Source organism: Podarcis vaucheri (assembly GCF_965113315.1).
Source record: "Podarcis vaucheri genome assembly, chromosome: 2".
In the NCBI taxonomy this organism is placed as follows: Eukaryota; Metazoa; Chordata; class Lepidosauria; order Squamata; family Lacertidae; genus Podarcis; species Podarcis vaucheri.
In genome coordinates, this window is record NC_138760.1 from 120,580,094 (window position 1) to 120,600,901 (window position 20,808).

Consider the following 20,808-nt stretch of genomic DNA (forward strand, 5'->3'; position numbering starts at 1 on the left):
TGTCATTTATATTGAAACTCCACTCCCAACAAACAAATATAAAAGTGGATTATTTAATCCATTACAGTAAATGCCCACTGACTCCTTCCCACAATCCCCAGCGCACAGCCCTCATCTCAGTGCTAATACTATAATGCAAAAAGTATGATTACCCAGTTATTTTTGCATGTACTATTTTCTGTATTTAGGCTTCTGTCTGTTTTTCTTCCCTGCTATAGATAGCCTTTTAGATGGATTTAAAAAAAAAACAAAGCTCATGTAATAATAATAATAATAATAATAATTAGAACCAGCAAGCCTGAAGTCTGCCTATACCTGGTGTTGAGCCCCTCACCCATTTCCCTCCCCCAACACAGACATTTTCCCCACCCTGGAAAAACATGAGGGTCATAACCCATCTGACGTTGGGGTTGAGCATGTTAAGCTCACTGTAATCAGTGAATTTTAATTAGGCCTAATCCTGTGTTGGGCCACAGCCCAGGTGTGAATCCACATCCCAAAGGTTGGGAGAACTGGCTCGCCTACGGTGACCTGAGATCACGACAGAGGCGATCTCACCAAACCAGGGTCACAGCTGCATCGCTACCCATATCAGTCCTAATAGTCTCATTCCAGCGGAGTTTCTTCACAGCTTAGACGACCTGAGCCACGTTCCTGGCCTTCTTTCACTGCTTCTCCTCAGTGTGGGTTCTCTCGTGCTTGTTGAGAATCGTTCTCCGGATGAAGCCTTTCCCGCAGTCCGAGCACTTGAACGGCTTCTCCCCCGTGTGGGTTCTCTCGTGGACGATGAGGCTCGAGCTCTGGTTGAACCCTTTCCCGCAATCCGAGCATTTATAAGGCTTCTCCTCCGTGTGGATCCTCTCGTGCCTGATGAGGCTCGACTTGTCGCTGAAGCTTTTCTCGCAGGCCGTGCAGCTATAGGGCTTCTCTCCCGTGTGGATCCTCTCGTGCTTGATGAGGCTCGACCTGTCACTGAAGCTTTTCCCGCAGTCGGAGCACCGATAGGGCTTCTCTCCCGTGTGCGTCCTCTCGTGATTTGTCAGGTTGGACTTCCGGTTGAAGCTCTTCCCGCAGAAAGAGCAATCGTAGGGCTTCTCGCCCGTGTGAGTCCCCTCGTGCCGTATCAGATGCGAGCGGCTGCTGAAGCTTTTCCCGCAGTCCGAGCATTTGAACGGCTTCACTCCCGTGTGGATTCTCTCGTGTGTGAGAAGGTGCGACCTCCGGACAAAGCTTTTCCCACAAGTGGAGCACTTAAATGGCTTGTCCCCTCTGTGGGCTCTCTCGTGTTTGTTAAGGCTCGATTTGTCGCTGAAAGGTCTCCTGCAGTGGGAACAATTGTATGGTTTTTCTCCGGTGTGGATTCTCCTGTGTATGACGAGGCTCGAGTTCTGATTGAACCCTTTCCCACAGTCTGAACATTTGAACGGTTTCAAGCCGGTGTGTTTCATCTCGTGAATGAGGAGGTTTGATCTCTGAACAAAGCCCTTGTCACACACGGAGCAGCTATACGGCTTTTCGCCCCGGTGGATTCTCTGATGTGCAAGGAGGCTCGCAGTCTGAATAAATCTTTTGTCGCAATCCGGACATTTAAAGAGTTTTTGTTCTCTATGGATCCTCTCATGTCTGACCAAGGTCGAACTCTGGTTGAATCTTTTACCACACTCTAAGCATTTGTAAGGTCTGTGCTCAGTGTGGCTTCTCTCGTGCCTGATAAGGCTGGAGCTCTGATTGAACCGTTTCCCACAGACTGAGCAACTGTAGGGTTTCTCGCCCGTGTGTTTCCGCTTATGCCGAATAAGGCTGGATCCGTCACTGAAGCTGTTCCCGCACTCGGAGCACCGAAATGGCTTTTCTCCCGTGTGGATTCTCTCATGTGTGCGAAGGTTGGATCTTTTCATGAAGCTTTTAGAGCAGCAGGAACACTTGTGTGGTTTCTCTGCGGGGTGTTGGCTCTCGTGTTTGATAAGGCCTTGTTTGTCGCCGAAGCTTCTCCCAAAGCCTGAGTAATATGGCATTTCTCCCATGAATATTCTGTCGCGTCCATCTCCTATGAGAGTAAACAGAGCGCTTTAACGTCTTTCTTTACAAAGTCAAAAAGAACTTGCAGACAGACTTTACAGCAGGACCAAACAAGCCCCACAACACCACTCTCCCAAACACTGCAGACATTTCCGATGCAGAAGGTCTCATGTTCAAGACTGATCACAGAATCATAGAACTGTAGAGTTGCAAGGGACCCCGAGGGTCATCTAGTCCAACCCCCTGCAATGGAGGTATCTCAGCTAAAGCATCCATGGCAGATGGCCCTCCCAACCTATGCTTAAAACCTCCAATGAAGGAGAATACAACACTTCATGAGGGAGTCTGTTCCACCACCGAACAGCTCTTACTGTCAGAATTTTTTTTCTGATGTTTAGTCATAATCTCCTGTCTTGTAACTTGAAGCCATCGGTTCGAATCCTACCCTCCAGAGCAGGAGAAAACAAGCTTGTTCCTTCTTCCACGTGACAGCCCTTGAGATATCTGAAGATGGCTGTTATGGGACCTTCTGCTTGGGAAACATTCTCTGCCACAGTCATGGCACACTTGCTGTCATATTATCCATACCAAGACAGAACCCTCATGTTCAAAAGCAGTATATCTGCAAGTGCACCTCACATATCGGAAACAAATAGCAAGGGGATGCTGGGAGATTTTGGGTCCTGCTTATGAGGGCCACTATCGTGAGGAGAAACTGCATATGCAGTTATGAGGCTAATGAAGGTCCCAATAGCAAGTTACCGTATTTTTCGCTCTATAAGACGCACCAGACCACAAGACGCACCTAGTTTTTGGAGGAGGAAACAAGAAAAAAAATATTCTGAATCTCAGAAGCCAGAACAGCAAGAGGGATCACTGCGCAGTGAAAGCAGCATATTGATGTTCTGGCTTCTGGGATAGCTACGCAGCCTGCATTCGCTCCATAAGACGCACACACATTTCCCCTTACTTTTTAGGAGGGAAAAAGTGAGTCTTATAGAGCAAAAAATACGGTAGTTTGAAGCTCACTCACCTGAGTGGGCCGCCTGGAATGTCACACTGGCCTCCGAAACCGGGCGGCAGGGAACGTACGGCACCTCTTCTTGTTCCAACTTTATTATCACATCCGGAAGCTCTGCTCGGGGAATGAGAAGAGAGGAGGGTGGCTGAGGAGCTGGCTCCTTGACAGGCCGAAGTGGGCACCAACCTGTCCAAATCCCAGAGCTTTCCCCAATAACATAGAGCCAACCCTGATGTGTCACACTGTTGAGTCACTCTTCCTCTAAGATGTTCGCGATGGTATACATGGTTGGCCCCCATTCTACCAATATTTTATCCCGACTGAATGAGATTGTGAACCTGGGTCTTCTAAGTCATCGTCTAACACTACCCATTGCACCACACTGTCTCTCAAAGTTATGAACAGGCAAGAGTTTCCACGTTCTCTTCCTGTCAAAAGCCTAGGTTGATTCCCAAGAGTTTGCCCAGATCTTTCCGCTTACCCGAGCCGTAGTCTGCTGGGATCTCTCTTTCCTCCAAAACAGGCTCTGGGATCCATGGATCTCCCCCATGGACCACTTCAGTTTTAGGAACAGGGAATCCTGCTGAGGGGAAAAAGTGACCAATGTAATTCAGAAGGAACCAGATAACAGGCACTTGTCACATAGGGCTTTGTTTACCAACATTGGGGCCAGGTTTCCTAAAAGATCATCACATCCCTGTTCAAAGTGTTGGTGCTGACCTTTAAAGCACTAAACGGCCTCGGTCCAGTATATCTGAAGGAGCGTCTCCACCCCCATCGTTCAGCCCGGACACTGACGTCCAGTACTGAGGGCCTTCTGGTGGTTCCCTCACTGCGAGAAGCCAAGTTACAGGGAACCAGGCAGAGGGCCTTCTCGGTAGTGGCGCCTTCCCTGTGGAACGCCCTCCCACCAGATGTCAAAGAGAAAAACAACTACCAGACTTTTAGAAGACATCTGAAGGCAGCCCTGTTTAGGGAAGCTTTTAATGTTTGATGTATTACAGTATTTTAGTATTTTTTTGGAAGCCACCCAGAGTGGCTGGGGAAGCCCAGCCAGATGGGCGGGGTATAAATATATAAATAAATTATTATTATTATTATTATTATTATTATTATTAGCCCCAATTGATCACTGAGCTTGGCAGGAGAGGGCCTCCTGTAGATTGTAGTATTATTATTATTATTATTATTATTAGTAGTAGTAGTAGTAGTAATAATAATGGCACATGGAAAGCAATAAACACCTGACACAGCCTTTGATAAAATAATCTGATGTAACATTTATATGCACTTAGCATTAGGACAACCTTCTAAGTGAAGTCCTTGTATTATCCCCATACTGCAGCTGGTGGGGAAGGAAAGTGGAGGCTAAGCACCAAAGCTGCCCAACAAACTCAGGGCTGAGATCAGAGATAACCATTATGGGCATCCTGGCTGGCAGCTCAGCTATTTCATGCCACTAGTTCTCATGAAAGGTGTCAGCCTTTATTTTTTCTATCCACCAGAGTCGGCAGAAAGCGTGGTGTGGGCAACCTGAAACAAAAAATTATCTATGAATACTTATATATGCATTGCACAGTTTAGCTGAACCAATCCACCACCTGAGCGGTCGCCTGGGAAATTCTTAATATCCTCTGATCCCTGGTTATTCGGGAGCCATGGCATCTCATCTTCGTCTTCCAGTTTTATGGTCACGTTAGGAAACTCTAATCAAAGAGAAGAGGAGAAGGGTCTGAGAAGTCTTGAATTAGTGATGTCCAGAACTGTTAAGAATGCGGAATGTAGTTGGTAGATTTTAATAATAATAATAATAATAATAATAATAATGATGATGATGATGATGATGTATTAGGCTGGGGTATTGTTTGTGGGGTTTTTGATGCTATTGATATTCATTTTTTGTAGTTTTGTTCTGTGAACCGCCCTGAGACGTGCGGGTACCAGCTGGTATATACGGTAAGTTCAATAAATAATAATACAGTCGAACATAATCTGTTCTGGAAGATCGTTCAACTTCCGAAACGTTTGACAACTGAGGCGCAATGGATGGTCCACAGAATCCATTGAGAAAATGGAGAAACATGTCTTGGAAGCCATTCGACTTCCAAGACATGTTTGAAAACGGAAGCATTCACTTCCGGGTTTTCAGCGTTCGGGTTCCGAATCGTTCGGCTTTCGAGACGCTTGAAAACCGAAGCTCCACTGTAATAATAAAAATACTTTTCTTATGTTTTCAATTATGTGATTCCCCCCGCCATGTTCCAACCAGTTAAAAAATGAGATCTGCCACTAACAAGGGACATTCATTATTTCAAAATATTTCTAGTAGGGCGGGGGGGGGACGACGACCCCTAATTTCAATAAAATGCCCTTTGTTTTCTGAAATCTGGACTAACCAGTCTTATTCAAAGCACATTTTCATTCACACAAAGGGCAGGGGTAAAATCAGCACTGTAATCTCCAAGCACAAATCTTCCATGAATACTGGAACTGCCAAAGACAGCCCTAGGCTTCTAAGCCTCTCAGACGTCTAACACAAAATTCAGAAAGGAATCCTTACCCAGAGAGGCCATATTCCTGTGATTTTCTTGCAGGACTACCTGGGATAGAATTCATCGGTCTGAGTTCATCAGATCTTCAGCACACTTCCATGAAACACAGCCACATCCTCAAGTCTTCCTTGAAACAAAACAACAGAACCCATCCACTTTTGCTACAGAAGAGCTAAAAATCCACAGAATTTTTATTAACTGCCCTTCACCACAAGGCTCCGGGGCAGGTTACAATGATAATATATACATATATACCTGCGTAAAACAAAAGAAGAGTTACAATCATAAATGTAAAATGTAAAAATGGTTCCAAATATACAAACAATGCCAAGATCTGAAAATAATTCCACATATAAAAATAGTTGCAGTGAAGATGTAAAGGTAAAGGTAAAGGGACCCCTGACCATCAGGTCCAGTCGTGACCGACTCTGGGGTTGCGGCACTCCTCTCGCTCTATAGGCCGAGGGAGCCAGTGTACAGCTTCCGGGTCATGTGGCCAGCATGACTAAGCCACTTCTGACAAACCAGAGCAGCGCACGGAAACGCCGTTTACCTTCCCGCCGGAGTGGTACCTATTTATCTACTTGCACTTTGACGTGCTTTCAAACTGCTAGGTTGGCAGGAGCAGGGACCGAGCAACGGGCGCTCACCCCGTCACGGGGATTTGAACCCCCGACATTCTGATCGGCAGGCCCTAGGCTCTGTGGTTTAACCCACAGGGATAAAAAGCTCTATACTGCATGCAGCCCTCACAACAACGACCCTGTAACATGAATCACTATTATTTCCATTTTACAGATAAGTAACTGAGGATGGCATGGCAAATGGTATCTAATCAGACCCCCGTTTCATCTAGCCCAGGGCTGGGGTCTCTTTCTGGTAGCGGTTTTCCAGGGTCTCAAGCGGAGAATCTTTCCTAGATAGGAAACTGTATTATACAAAGTCGCAACTAGCTTAGTGTTGTTAACACTGACCAACAGAGGCTCTTGCGAGTTTCAGGCAGGGGACATTCTCAGCTTGGTATACCCAGAGCTGCCAGGGTTTGGAATGAGCTGCAGCCCTTCTCTAAATGCCAAGAGGAGGAATGAACCCTGCCTTGCAAACTATCCTTCAAAAGTTACCAGCCTTTGCAGAGCCATTTCAGCAGCTAGCTAGCTCTTCTCCAGTGTACCCTGGAAATTGTAGCCCCAAGGAATTTAGGAGGGAAACCAAGACTGTTTAAAGTGGAATCTCAGCACATTAAATGTGAATGTGACTCAGAGGCCACTCATTGAAATTAATGACCCCGAGTCAGTCACATCTATTAACCTCAATGGGGCTCCTCTGAGCATAATTCTAGAATTGTAGAGTTGAAAGGGAACCAAGGTGTCATAATAACAATAACAATAATAATAATAGTAATAATTTATTTATATCCCACCGTCCCCTGCCGAAGCCGGGCTCCGAGCGCCTGACAACAGTAAAAATAATACACTTTACATAAAATCACAATCAATTAATTTAAATACATTCTAAAATCAATTCATAATCAAATTCATGGCAACCATTGGGCTAGAGGTCTGTGAGGATTGCCAAAGGAGGGGGTCAGGCTGTGCCTTGGCCAAAGACCTGGTGGAACAGCTCTGTCTTGCAGGCCCTGCGGAAAGATGTCAAGTCCCGCAGGGCCCTGGTCTCTTGTGACAGAGCGTTCCACCAGATCGGGGCCACGGCCGAAAAAGCCCTGGCTCAGAGAAGCGGACACGGAGCAATGGATCCAAACTACAAGAAAGAAGATTCCACCTAAACATTAGGAAGAACTTCCTGACAGTAAGAGCTGTTCGACAGTGGAATTTGCTGCCAAGGAGTGTGGTGGAGTCTCCTCTTTTGGAGGTCTTTAAGCAGAGGCTTGACAACCATATGTCAGGAGTGCTCTGATGGTGTTTCCTGCTTGGCAGGGGGTTGGACTCGATGGCCCTTGTGGTCTCTTCCAACTCTATGATTCTATGATTCTATGATTCTATGGTTGAGGCCAGCCTAACCTCCCTGTGGACCAGGATCTCCAAAATGTTTTTATTTGAAGAACGTAACTTCCTGCGTGGGACATACCAGGAGAGGCGGTCCCGTAGGTACGAGGGTCCTAGGCCGTATAGGGCTTTAAAGGTTAAAACCAGCACCTTAAACCTGATCCTGAACTCCACCGGGAGCCAGTGCAGCTGGTACAGCACCGGGTGAATGTGATCCTGCAGCGAGGACCCCATAAGGAGTCTCACCATGGCATTCTGCACCCACTGGAGTTTCTGGGTCAGTCTCAAGGGCAGCCCCACGTAGAGTGATCCAGTCCAAGCCCCTGCAATGAAGGAATACAGTAGGGCTGGCAGTGGCCAGTGTGGTATAATGGTTAGAGCAGGCTTTCCCAAACTTGAGTCCCCAGCTGTTTTTGGACCACAACTCCCATCATCCCTAGCTAGCAGGACCAGTGGTCGGGGATGATGGGAACTGTAATCCCAAAACAGCTGGAGACCCCAGTTTGGGAAACCCTGGGTTAGAGTGTTGGACTATGATCTGCGAGAGCAGGGTTCGAATCCCCGCTCAGCAGCCCTGAAGACGGCCCGTTGGCGTCTCTCCGCCTAACCTCCCTCACAGGGTTGTTGTGAGGCTGGAATGGAGAGGAGGAGAACAATGCACAGCGCTTCTGAGATCCTTGGAAGATAAAAGCGGAATATAAATGTAATAAATAAAGCCCTCAATGATATCCCTGGTTAGGCTTGTGGCAATAGCAACAAAAGTGCTCAGCCAGCACCTATATTAGAGAGACAGAGAGAGAATGGGTGTCTGACTATAGGCCTGAATATATCACTACAAAGGTCAGGCAGGAAAACTACGTGGCTTGCACCAATTGGGGCGAAACAATAGCGGAGAGAGGCTCTTTGCTGGTCGGGAGAGAGCAGAGGTTGCTCTGAACCGATTTAGCAGCTAACTAGATCTTGCAGCTTCTCCGCTTTCCTGCAAGCCCAGCAATTTCCAAGGCGCCTCCCCAATGTCAAAGCCCAGGAAAGTCTGACCCTTTCGGCTGCCCGAGGCCAATGAAACCCCGACAGAGCAAAACACACAAAACGAAAAAAGCCCAGGATCTCAAGCGCGGGTTAGGATCCCCTCTTCACCCAGCGGCACGCGTTGGTTTATTTTTATTTCCAGCGCATACGCCTTATTGCACGACCTTTAAATTTACCTTTCCCACCGCAAACACGGCCGGGCAATGGTCCAGCCTGCACGAAGGGGGCCGCTAATCCGCATTAAGGCTGCAATCCTGCGCACACTTACCTGGGAGCAAACCCCACGGAGCTTGCTCCAGAGTAGACCAGCCTAGTATGGCGCTGCGACTGATCTTCAGCATGCAAAACTGATCGTCAGTGGAAAGGATTCGAATTAAGCCTTTTTTAAAAAAGAAAAAAGAAAAATAAGGGAGTGGGGGGGGGGGGACTTGCATTAAATGCCTCTCGGGCTTCTCCTTGCTGCTTATGCGGGAGGCTTTTCCTTTGTTTTCCGCTTCCCATCATGTGACTCGCTGAAGCCGAGCCCGACGACTGGCAAGTCCAGCCCGACCAATCTGCAGTCTGAGCGCATGGATGGATTGAACTGCTAAAATTGTAGCGTTGGAAAGGGGAACCAGGGTCATCTAGTCCAACCCCCTGCAATGCAGGAATCTTTTGCCCAACGTGGGGCTCAAACCCACAACCCTGGGATTAAGAGTCTTTTGCTCTACTGACAGAGCCAAGGTCACGAAGCAGGATTCCTTTCTGAAGTGAACCCAGGGCCCCACACATCTATTTTGTGGCGCTGAGCCTCTTGGGCTTGCCGATCAGAAGGTCGATGGTTCGAATCCTCTTTACGGTGGTGAGCTCCTGTTGCTCTGTCAGCTCCTGCCAACCTAGCAGTTCGAAAGCACGCAAGTGCAAGTAGATAAATAGGTACCACTGTGGCAGGAAGGTATATGGTGTTTCTGTGTGCTCTGGCTTCTGTCATGGTGTCCCGTTACGCCAGAAGCGGTTTAGTCATGGTGGCCCCAGGACCCAGAAAGCAGTCTGTGGACAAACGCCGGCTCCCTCGGCCTGAAAAGCGAGATGAGTTCTGCACCCCATAGCCGCCTTTGACCGGACTTGACCTTTCAGGAGTCCTATACCTTTACCTATTTTGTTTGTTTCTTTAAGTAGGATTTTTCTATGACATCAAGAGAACTAGAGACTTAGTTGCTATATTTTGAGATGCAACCATAAAATTTAGAGGAAGAACTGCAACCCGTGGCGCTCCAGGTGTTGTTGCGGCACAGATCCCATCACCCCTGGTGTTTGGCCAAGGAGGCTGGGGCTGATGGGAGATGCAGCCGAACATCTGGGTGGCCACACTAGCCCAGAGTACAGTCATACCTCGGGTTACAGACGCTTCAGATTGCATTTTTTCAGGTTATGGATGCGACAAAACCCGGAAGTACCGGAACAGGTTACTTCCGGGTTTCGGCAGTCGCGCATGCGCAGAAGCGCTAAATCGTGCTTTGCGCATGCGCAGAAATGCCGAATTGCAACCCGCGTGTGCACAGACGCACTGCTGCGGGTTGCGAACGTGCATACCGCATGGATCATGTTCACACCCCAAGCGTCCACTGTTGTTGCAATTGGGGGAAGAGGGTAAGGCAAGTAATACGGTTGTTTCCGTTATAAAGCATTGGAAAGTTTCTGAATGCTAAGCGCAGCTACTTTATGAAGTTGTGGGTCCTAGGCACGCTTGCCTGACCCATTGCACACAGCGGAACTGCCTTATGAATCAACATGTATAGGATTGCACAGGACGGTGGGGGATGGATTCTGCACCGAGAGAAGATCCATGGAGAAGTTGCTCTTTCAGGTGGGTTCGGTTGACTTCGACATATCTGAATCCAGCTTCTGTGAGGAGGAAGATACTCTTGGGGCTGCCATACATCCGGAATCTCCCAGACATAGCCGGGACTGGGCCGTCAAAAATGACGTCTGGGCGATTTTCGAAAGTTGCTTAAAATGTCTGGGCGTATGGCAGCCTATATTGGAAGCGTTGATTTTGTGCGTGTGTTAAATTCCTTAAAAATAGCTTAAAAACTGAACAACTTCACCAAAAAAAGTTCAACAACTTTTGTGTCCGGATTTTCACTTTTTGAAATATGGCAACCCTAGATACTGTGGAAGAACTAGTGGGAGAGGGACCTGGCCAATGTGGTGCCCTCCATCCATTGTTGGATGACAGCTCCCATCATCCCTCTAGTCTAGTATGTACTGAGCTGCCAGTCTGTTCCAGGGCAAAGTACAAGGTTTGGGCCCCAGATAGCTTCAGGTCAGGCTACCCTAGACACCCCTTTACTCCTTACACACCCAAGGCTTTCCTTGCAATCCCCCCCAAAAGCCAAGCCCAACCTATGCACAGCTACTCGAGAGTAGGACTTTCAGTGCGGCAGCTTCAGGTTTTGTGGAACAGCATCCCTATTGAGAGATGACAGGCAGAGACACTTTCAAGAAACAACTGATGACATTTCTGTTTCGACAAGATTTTCCAGCTGGTTTTTTTTTTTTTTTTTTTGTAAAACACCCTCTGATCCTCAGATGAAAGATGGTATAGAAATTTAAATACATACATACATACATACATACAGGTCTCCACCTTGGCTTTTTATTTGTATTGCTTTTAAACCCATGTTCAGTATGGTTCATAGCTGTCAACTTTTCCCTTTTCTTGCGAGGAATCCTATTTGGAATAAGGGAATCTCCCTTAAGTTGACAGCTATGGTATGGTTCTTAAACCTAGTATCATAGAGTTGACCCTTGGAGTCCCTCCAGCTCTACAATGCTATGATACTCGTTCCTCTGTCTACCTAATATCTTTGGCTTAGTAGTGAAGCACCTTGAATTGGCATAACCTGTGTGTTTGAACAAACGGGTTGGCCAAAATTAATTGCGTCTATTAACTTAAATGGACCCACTCTAAATACAACTAGCCATGGATAAGGCAAAACATAACCTTGTGTTATCAGTTTCTTATGAGTCTGGGGGTCAGTCTGCGGGAGGAGAGATGGGAGTCCTGCTTCTCCAGCTGGGGCATTTGTATCCTGGGAGGGTGAAACACCCACCTCCTGAAGCTCAGCCTGCCACATGTCATCCTCCCGTTTCCCCTCCTTGTCCACCTCAGCCGGACACTCCATTACGCCTGAGCCTGGCGACCCCTCAAGACTCAAGATGGCAGCAGAAAGAATTAACAGGCAGAGGAAACAAAACCAGGAAGCAATGCTTTCTTTTTAATGAATAAAATTGCCATTTGAACAGTGCAAATACGTTGTAAGGTGCTGCAGGCGAAACCTAAAATAAAAAAGGTTAATGCCGAGAGCTTTTTGGACAGGACTAGGCCGGTACTTCTCATTCGGCCAATGACCACCCCTCGTCTTCATTTGCAGACGGAAGTTGCTGTTTGAACTTGTAAACGTAGCTGATGTTATGCAAAGGGAAACTGTCATTTTAAATTCAGGTGAGAATGCCCGTTTTGTTCAAATATGCTCTGGGCACACATTTTCCTGTTCCTATGGAACAGACACTGATTTTAAAGACACACATTGTAGGCAACTGTCCGTCATTTTGGCCACACATTCCTGTTATTTCTAAGTGGCTCTGTGGGCTCCCTAGAAATTAGCAGCCAGAATCTTGTTAAAAGCATTAAAAAGGCCAGGCACACTCTCAGGCGCAGGGGTCCCCTGTCAGCAGGGTGAGCAAGGCCCCCTTCCAAATGTAGCAGAGCTGATATATCGTACTTGGAAGCGACTCCGCTGCAAAGGCCAGAGTTCTGGTGCATCTAAATGGGGGGGGGGGAGTGCAGGAGACGTGAAGCCCCTTCTGTGGCTTAGACCCGGCAGCCGCTGACAGCAAAGGAAGAGATGAATGACTGGAGCTGGGAGCAGGTGTTGCGGTGCTGTGTGGCTCGGCAGCTCTGGGACTTTGGCAGCTCCTCTATCCAGGAATTCATATCCATCAGGTACTGGGGGCTGCGGAGAAGACGGGTCAGCGTGTAAAAAGCCAGGCATAGTCACCCCCTTCCACAAAAAATGTACACAGGAGAGTTTAATCTGGAGCTGCCTTGGCAAAGATGCGCTCCAAAACAGCTGCATTTACAGAGAAGGAGCGTTTGAGGGAGGGGCAGTAGCTGAGCGGGTGAGCCTCTGCCTTGCATACGGGAAGAAGAGGAGTTTGGATTTGATATCCCGCTTTATCACTACCCTAGGGAGTCTCAAAGCGGCTAACATTTTCCTTTCCCTTCCTCCCCCACAACAAACACTCTGTGAGGTGAGTGGGGCTGAGAGACTCCAGAGAAGTGTGACTGGCCCAAGGCCACCCAGCAGCTGCATGTGGAGGAGCGGGGAAGCAAACCCGGTTCACCAGATTACGAGTCTACCGCTCTTAACCATTACACTACACTGGCTCTCCAGTCCCCAGAATCCTCCAGTCCCCAGAATCCTCCGGGGAGGGCTGGGAGTGCCCCCTGCCTGAAACCATGGAGCTGCTGCCAGTCTGTGTAATAATAATAATAATAATAATAATAATAATAATAATAATAATAATTTATTTACACATCACCCTTCCTGGTTCAGAAAACCGGACTCAGGGCAGCTAACACCAAATTTAAAACACTTAATTGATGCAACAAAAAACAGCATAAAATACAGTATAAAACGTGAATAACAATAAATTCAGAATTCAAAAATCAATTTAGGGGGAAAATCCATCCAATAAACATTGGATGATCACTGAGGCTAGCTGGCTAAATTAGTCCTATTTGGGCCAGCGAGGAGACCAGGGGAGAATTAGCTGTGGGACCCCAGAGCGGATAATCTTCATAAAAAGAGGAGGGGGAGGGAAGGAAGGGGAATAAAAGATCAGGCTAAGTTCAAATTGAAAGCCAGGTGGAATAGCTCTGTCTTACAGGCCCTGCGGAAGGAAGTTCAATCCTGCAGGGCCCTGGTCTCATGGGGCAGAGCATTCCACCAGGTCGGAGCCATCACTGAGAAGGCCCTGGCCCAGGATAATCTGACTTCCTTAGGGCCCGGGACCTCTAAACTATGATTATTCATGGACCTTAAGGTCCTCTGCGGGGCATACCAGGAGAGGCGGTCCTGTAAATACAAGGGCCCAAAGCCACATTGTGTAGACAATACTGAGCTAGATGGGTTCAGCATAAGGCAACTTCCTGAACTGCCTTTGAATTCGGCACTGGCATTGTTATTGTTAAACATTTGCGTCCCACCTCTTTTCTTCTCTGCTTCAGCAAGTGCCTGACCGTTGCCCCAAGGATGGAGAACCTGTGGACCACCAGGTGTTGCTGGACTAAAACTCCCATCATCCCTGACTTGCTGGGGCTGATGGGAACAGCGGTCTAATAACCTCTCGAAGGGCCACAAGTTAGCAGCTGATCTCTAAGCATGAATGGTGTTATGTACTGAGTTGAATAGGATCCAAAAGGCAGCAGTCTGATTGGTCCACAGGAGCCACCCAATCCAGCTCCAGGTAGAAGTGAATCCGCAACCTGATTGGCCTACGGGTGAATCCTGGAGTTAGCCAATCACGTGGGGCCCATTGTGTAAATAATGTATATAAAGCAGACATTCTGGGGGAACTTCCATTCCTCCTCACCACCATGAGCTGAATAAAGAGCATGAAATCCACTCTCGACTCCGAGTATATTTCAACTCCCTTCTCTCAAAAAGCCCTGAAGGCCAGTGAACTCTGTTTCTGGGTACCAGTTCCTACTGGGCCTTCCTCCCGCCCCCCAACCAGCCCACTGCACACCTGATTCCCCTCCCCTCCTCAACCTACCGTCCTTCGGCATCCCGGGTCTCCCCGTCGCGTCCCATCAGCAGATACTCCTGGCCGGTGACCAAGCGAGTCCGACACGCAGCACGGACCACGAAGCGCCTGATCTCGTTCTCAGAGATCCCGACGTCTGCGACTGGAGAGGAAGAGAGAATGGGAGTCAGGGGGTGATGGGGGGGGCAGTGAGAATAATATAAGAGAAAATGAGCTGAACAGGTCAGGTTAGTTTCATTGTGGGATAAAGGCCTCAATAAAGAAGAGTGACTAGTGGGGTGCCACAGGGTTCTATCTTGGGCCCAGTCTTATTCAACATCTTTATCAATGACTTGGATGATGGACTCAAGGGCATCCTGATCAAATTTGCAGATGACACCAAACTGGGTGGGGTGGCTAACACCCCAGAGGACAGGATCACACTTCAAAACGACCTTGACAGATTAGAGAACTGGGCAAAAACAAACAAGATGAATTTTAACAGGGAGAAATGTAAAGTATTGCACTTGGGCAAAAAAAATGAGAGGCACAAATACAAGATGGGTGACACCTGGCTTGAGAGCAGTACACGTGAAAAGGATCTAGGAGTCTTGGTTGACCACAAACTTGACATGAGCCAACAGTGTGACGCGGCAGCTAAAAAAGCCAATGCAATTCTGGGCTGCATCAATAGTATAGCATCTAGATCAAGGGAAGTAATAGTGCCACTGTATTCTGCTCTGGTCAGACCTCACCTGGAGTACTGTGTCCAGTTCTGGGCACCACAATTCAAGAAGGACACTGACAAACTGGAACGTGTCCAGAGGAGAGCAACCAAAATGGTCAAAGGCCTGGAAACGGTGCCTTATGAGGAACGGCTAAGGGAGCTGGGCATGTTTAGCTTGGAGAAGAGGAGGTTAAGGGGTGATATGATAGCCATGTTCAAATATATAAAAGGATGTCATATAGAGGAGGGAGAAAGGTTGTTTTCTGCTGCTCCAGAGAAGCGGACACGGAGCAATGGATCCAAACTACAAGAAAGAAGATTCCACCTAAACATTAGGAAGAACTTCCTGACAGTAAGAGCTGTTCGACAGTGGAATTTGCTGCCAAGGAGTGTGGTGGAGTCTCCTACTTTGGAGGTCTTTAAGCAGAGGCTTGACAACCATATGTCAGGAGTGCTCTGATGGTGTTTCCTGCTTGGCAGGGGGTTGGACTCGATGGCCCTTGTGGTCTCTTCCAACTCTATGATTCTATGATTCTATTCTAAAAACTTACAATTATTTTGTTTCATTTTTAAGATAATCGCCATCCAGTGGCGTAGGAAGGGAGGTGCGGTGGGTGCGGGTCGCCCGGGTGTCATCCCTGAAGGGGTGACAAAATGGCTATGGGCTTTGTGACGTGGCGGCTTGGGGCCACCTGCAGGCTCCACTCTGCACAAAACGGCAGGGAAGCTTTTAATGTTTGATACATTACTGTATTTTAATATTTTGTTGGAAGCCGCCCAGAGTGGCTGGGGAAGCCCAGCCAGATGGGCGGGGTATAAATAAATTATTATTATTATTATTATTATTATTATTATTATTATTATTATTATTATTGTGGTACCTCGGGTTAAGTACTTAATTCGTTCTGGAGGTCCGTTCTTAACCTGAAACTGTTCTTAACCTGAAGCACCACATTAGCTAATGGGTCCTCCTGCTGCCGCCGGAGCATGATTTCTGTTCTCATCCCGAAGCAAAGTTCTTAACCTGAGGTACTATTTCTGGGTTAAAGGAGTCTGTAACCTGAAGTGTATGTAACCTGAAGCGTATGTAACCCGAGGTACCACTGTATTATTGCATCTGTCCGCCGCCTCTCCCTCAGCCACCCTACAGCTGGGGGGTGGGTTGCGGTGGCGAGGCTCGATGCAGTGCACCCCGCCCCAGCTCGCCCCGCCCAATGGGTGGCTTGCCCCGCCCCTGGGGGGAGGGCACATGCGGCGCTCCAGGGGCCTGAGCTACGGCGCTGCATTGGGGGCGGGGACCAGCTACAGGTGGCAGATAACAGGAGCAAAACCTAGCAAACAGGTCTGCAAGCAACTGCCCCTCTAAGAAGGCTTCAGCTGGGCAATTTGGAATGGGCAGCAAGCAGAGGGGTGCTGTGAGAGCCGTGGTCCCAGGCCCAATTTTGCTGTTTGCGCCACCACAGCAGGCTCTTTCATTGGAGCCCGACTCATAGCTGTCAACCTTCCCTTTTTTTGCGGGAAATTCCCGTATTCCAGCGCCGTTTCCTGCTGCTATCCCGGATTGTTAGATATCCCGTAGACTGTCCCCAGGACAGGTGAGGCTGCTGATCCCTTGTTTTCGAGGCTGCTGATCCCTTATTTTAAAATCTGAAAGTTGACAGCTATGGCCTGACTCCTGTTGATGCCCTTCTGCTTCCAACAAGCCATTGAAGTTGGAGATTTTTAGCCCAGCCAGTGTCTGTGTTGGATTTGAAGGCATTTTTATACATGCAATTGCAGTAATGGCTTTTATATGTCAAATTGTTTTAGGTTTTGTTGTTGTTGCTGCTGTCGTCGTCTTTATGGTTGAATCGCTTCGAGGTATTTCCTAGGAAGCGATTCGTAAACTTATCAAAATGAAATAAACATCGCTCACTGTACTGCAAGGGCTCCAGGATGATAACTTCGTAGACGCGGAAGGCGCTTTCTTGGGTCTCGCGCTCCACTCGAACTCGGAACCCTGAAGGTGGGAGAGAAGAAGAAGAAGAGTTTGGATTTGATATCCCGCTTTATCACTACCCGAAGGAGTCTCAAAGCGGCCAACATTCTCCTTTCCCTTCCTCCCCCACAACAAACACTCTGTGAGGTGAGTGGGGCTGAGAGACTTCAGAGAAGTGTGACTGGCCCAAGGTCATCCAGCAGCTGCATGTGGAGGAGTGGAGACGCGAACCCGGTTCCCCAGATTATGAGTCTACCGCTCTTAACCACCACACTGGCTCTTAGAGAAAACAGACAATAGCCAGGAAGGTACATGTCAGCAACCCACAAGACGGGAACTAATTTCAGACCATACACTGCTTGATGAAGAAAACGAGTCTCCAAAACCAACATATAAAAGGAATAAAGAAACAAAAGGCACCTCCAAACATGCAATAATTTGCAGGAGGAATATGGTCACACACCAGAAGTTTAGGTTTATGCAGTTAAAGTGGATTAAAACATTTATTTTCACCCAAGGGCAAGAAATCCCACTAAAAAACAACATTTTGCAGTTTGGTAAATGACAGACAGGGAAAGTATGGGAGATGAATAAATAAATGACGAGAAGATATGTAAATATCCTGCAAGCAACCAGAGATGAATGAAGGATGAATGCTCGTTGTCATTGAACCTCCCCATAAAAATATCAGAATGAATGTTCAAGAAAGACCAGGCTCAGTCTAACTGCTGTGTAAGCGTTGTGCAAGCAAATCAGGGTGATTTCTCAATATGCAGGTTGTCAGGAAGTGCCCACTGACAAAAGGAGACAAAACCCCACAAGCCTCTGGAGGCTGTTAAGTGCACTGGACTAGGAACTTGAACTTTTCCAAGTATTTCCTTGCTGGAAATGTGTGCTATGTATGAAGAAGGGAAAGGGAAAGGAATTTTCAGTGGTGGCCACTCCAATATGGAATGCCATTTCCAAAGAGGTCTGCCTAGTGCCAAAATAACCTCCCTCTGTCCCTGGTTAAGTCATTTTATATTTTCCCATGCATTTTGTGTCAGGCCTTTAAGTTTTTAGCTGTCAACTCATTTGCTTGTTAATGCTGTGCCTTTAGTAGCCATGAACCCGGGTGTTGCTTGGGAAGTCTAAAAAAATCAGTGCAGTTCTGAAACCAGTTTTTAGAATCAGTGCAATTTTGAAATCAGCAGTTTAAAACCACTGCAATTTTTTTAAGGTTCAGTTTGTCTTGTTGATTCAAGAATGTTGCATCCAAGCACAGAAAGAAATCTGCTGCTTGATCTCAAGGACCACCGTGCAAAATTTGGTTACGATACTTTAAGAGATGTACAGATGCACAGCAGACAAACAAAAAACTCTCCAACTTTCATGTTGTTCGCCACCGCCCTGAAATCTCTCAGAGGGCAAATATTTTCAACAAAGACATAAACGTCAGACCTCAGCTGGATCTGCAAGTTGGCTACAGAGCTGCATGTGAACCATGAGCAGAAAAGATGCAAAGTCTGAAATTATGCATCACAGAGGCTTTGAATGTGGCAGCTAGACTGGTAACTTAGAGCGGCCACCAAGACCATATTAACACCGGTCCTGAAAGGCCTACATTGGCTCCCAGCATGTTTCTGAGCACAATTCAAAGTGTTGTGCTGACCTTTAAAGCCCTAAACAGCCTCGGCCCAGTATATCTGAAGGAGCGTTTCCACCCCCATCGTTCAGCCCGGACACTGAGGTCCAGCACTGAGGGCCTTCTGGCGGTTCTTTCACTGCGAGAAGCCAAGTTACAAGGAACCAGGCAGAGGGCCTTCTCGGTAGTGGCACCCGCCTTGTGGAACACCCTCCCACCAGGTGTCAAAGAGAACAACAACTACCAGACTTTTAGAAGACATCTGAAGGCAGCCCTGTTTAGGGAAGCTTTATTGTTTGATGGACTATTGTATATTAATATTCTGTTGTGAGCTGCCCAGAGTGGCTGGGGAGGCCCAGCCAGATGGGCGGGGTATAAATAATAATAATAATAATTATTATTATTATTATTATTATTAGGGGTTAGAGATGGTGAGACATCAGTGGGGCAAGAGCCAAAAGAGCCGGGCTGGAGAGGCTGGAGGATCTCCGATCCCTCCCCTAACTCCTTACCGTAATGCACACGGGGACTATAGCATGCAAACTCCATGCGTGCTTGCTCCGTAATGGCCTCGTCAAGGGTACGCTTCAAACGCGGACAGGCACCTGTGCAAGTGAGAGAGGAGATAAGGTCAGGTTTCCTAGGCGTCAGGGAATGGTTTTGATCTGAAGATGGGAGAATGCAGTCACAGGCAGACCACAGAAGAGGAGGGGGAGTATTCCCCCCCCCCGTGTTTTCAGAAGAGACAGGCAGACACAGACACACACACAGAAGCTGAACAGATTAGGGAGGAGATACCCAGCTACAAGATAATGGCAAGAGATCCAGAAGGGAGGGGGCAGTTGGGAGACACATCAGTTGGGAGTGTGGGGGAACCCCCCTCCCCACGGACTTGGAGGTCCGAACGTATCAGAGAGCAAAGGAGGCAGAGAGGGGGGAGGAACTTCATGTTGGTGCGCTCCTTGCTGCGGGAGTCGAATTCAGAGCAGGCAACTGCCACCCTTGTGGAGAGCTGTGTATTTTGTGACCGCAACATGAAGCTTTAATAAAAGAAGAAGAAGAAGAGTTTGGATTTGATATCCCGCTTTATCACTACCCGAAGGAGTCTCAAAGTGGCTAACATTCTCCTTTTCCCTTCCTCCCCGACAACAAACACTCTGTGAGGTGAGTGGGGCTGAGAGACTTCAGAGAAGTGTGACTGGCCCAAGGTCACCCAGCAGCTGCATGTGGAGGAGCGGAGACGCAAACCTGGTTCCCCAGATTACAAGGCTACCGCTTTTAACCACTGCACCACACTGGCTATAAATCTATCAACTGCTCGTTGATTCTTATCTATGGAGTTACCGAACGGAAGGGAGGACTCTCCAAGCTTGACACTACGTTCCCCTGGCAGGAGGTGGGTGGTGCATTAGTGCAAGGCTGGGTGCTGAGATGCTTCAAGAGAAGTGAGCAGGGAGGTGGAGTTTAGATAGTCCAGGTTTGTAATGGGTGAGGTATAGGGAAAGTGAGCACAAAACGGGGACCAGCATCTTAGTGCAGCTTTCTCCTAACGTATGCATTTTTGCAAAGTAAGTCTCCCTAAAATAATGTGGTGTGTGCGTGTGTTTGTACGTTACTTTCACTAACATTTGTGTTTTTATACAGTCCTGATTCCTGGTATGCTGAAGAAGTTTCCTGAGGATTTCGTGTGTGTGTGTGTGTGTAAAGGTAAAGGGACCCCTGACCATTAGGTTCAGTCGTGACGCACTCTGGGGTTGTGGCGCTCATCTCACTTTACTGGCCGAGGGAGCCGGCGTACAGCTTCCGAGTCATGTGGCCAGCATGACTAAGCCGCTTCTGGCGAACCAGAGTAGCGCATGGAAACGCCATTTACCTTCCCGCCAGAGTGGTACCTATTTATCTACTTGCACTTTGACGTGCTTTCGAACTGCTAGTTTGGCAGGAGCAGGGACCGAGGAACGGGAGCTCACCCCATCGCGGGATTCAAACCGCCGACCTTCTGATCGGCAAGCCCTAGGCTCTGTGGTTTACTCACAAATGTCTGCAGAAATGCAGAGAAGCT

General features: G+C 47.8%; 2 protein-coding genes across 7 annotated transcripts in view; both read right to left on the reverse strand.

Annotated features, from left to right (window-relative positions):
• Positions 1-241: 241 nt before the first annotated feature.
• On the reverse strand, positions 242-9,095 carry LOC309523437 (uncharacterized protein). Of its 6 annotated transcripts, none has more exons than XM_082207272.1 (6): positions 8,893-9,095; positions 5,601-5,764; positions 4,642-4,746; positions 3,522-3,623; positions 3,053-3,154; positions 242-2,047 (listed from the first exon to the last, which is right to left on the reverse strand). In XM_082207272.1, the coding sequence occupies exons 2-6, from the start codon at positions 5,611-5,613 to the stop codon at positions 666-668; spliced, it is 1,704 nt and encodes a 567-aa protein (XP_082063398.1). In that variant the 5' UTR covers positions 5,614-5,764; positions 8,893-9,095; the 3' UTR covers positions 242-665. The 6 variants fall into 6 exon arrangements, with proteins under 6 accessions (XP_082063398.1, XP_082063400.1, XP_082063399.1 ...); XM_082207274.1 differs by having other exon boundaries at positions 5,601-5,715; positions 8,887-9,095; XM_082207273.1 differs by having other exon boundaries at positions 5,601-5,847; positions 8,887-9,095.
• A 2,769-nt stretch (positions 9,096-11,864) lies between these two features.
• LOC309523200 (complement C4-A-like) overlaps positions 11,865-20,808 on the reverse strand; it is a 63,550-nt gene continuing 54,606 nt past the window's right edge. The window contains exons 38-41 of the mRNA XM_082206978.1: positions 19,259-19,351; positions 17,060-17,143; positions 14,448-14,580; positions 11,865-12,622 (exon numbers count right to left, since the gene is read on the reverse strand). Of these exons, the coding sequence (XP_082063104.1) occupies positions 12,481-12,622; positions 14,448-14,580; positions 17,060-17,143; positions 19,259-19,351 (452 nt within the window). The 3' untranslated portion in view covers positions 11,865-12,480. The remainder of the gene's footprint in view (positions 12,623-14,447; positions 14,581-17,059; positions 17,144-19,258; positions 19,352-20,808) is intronic.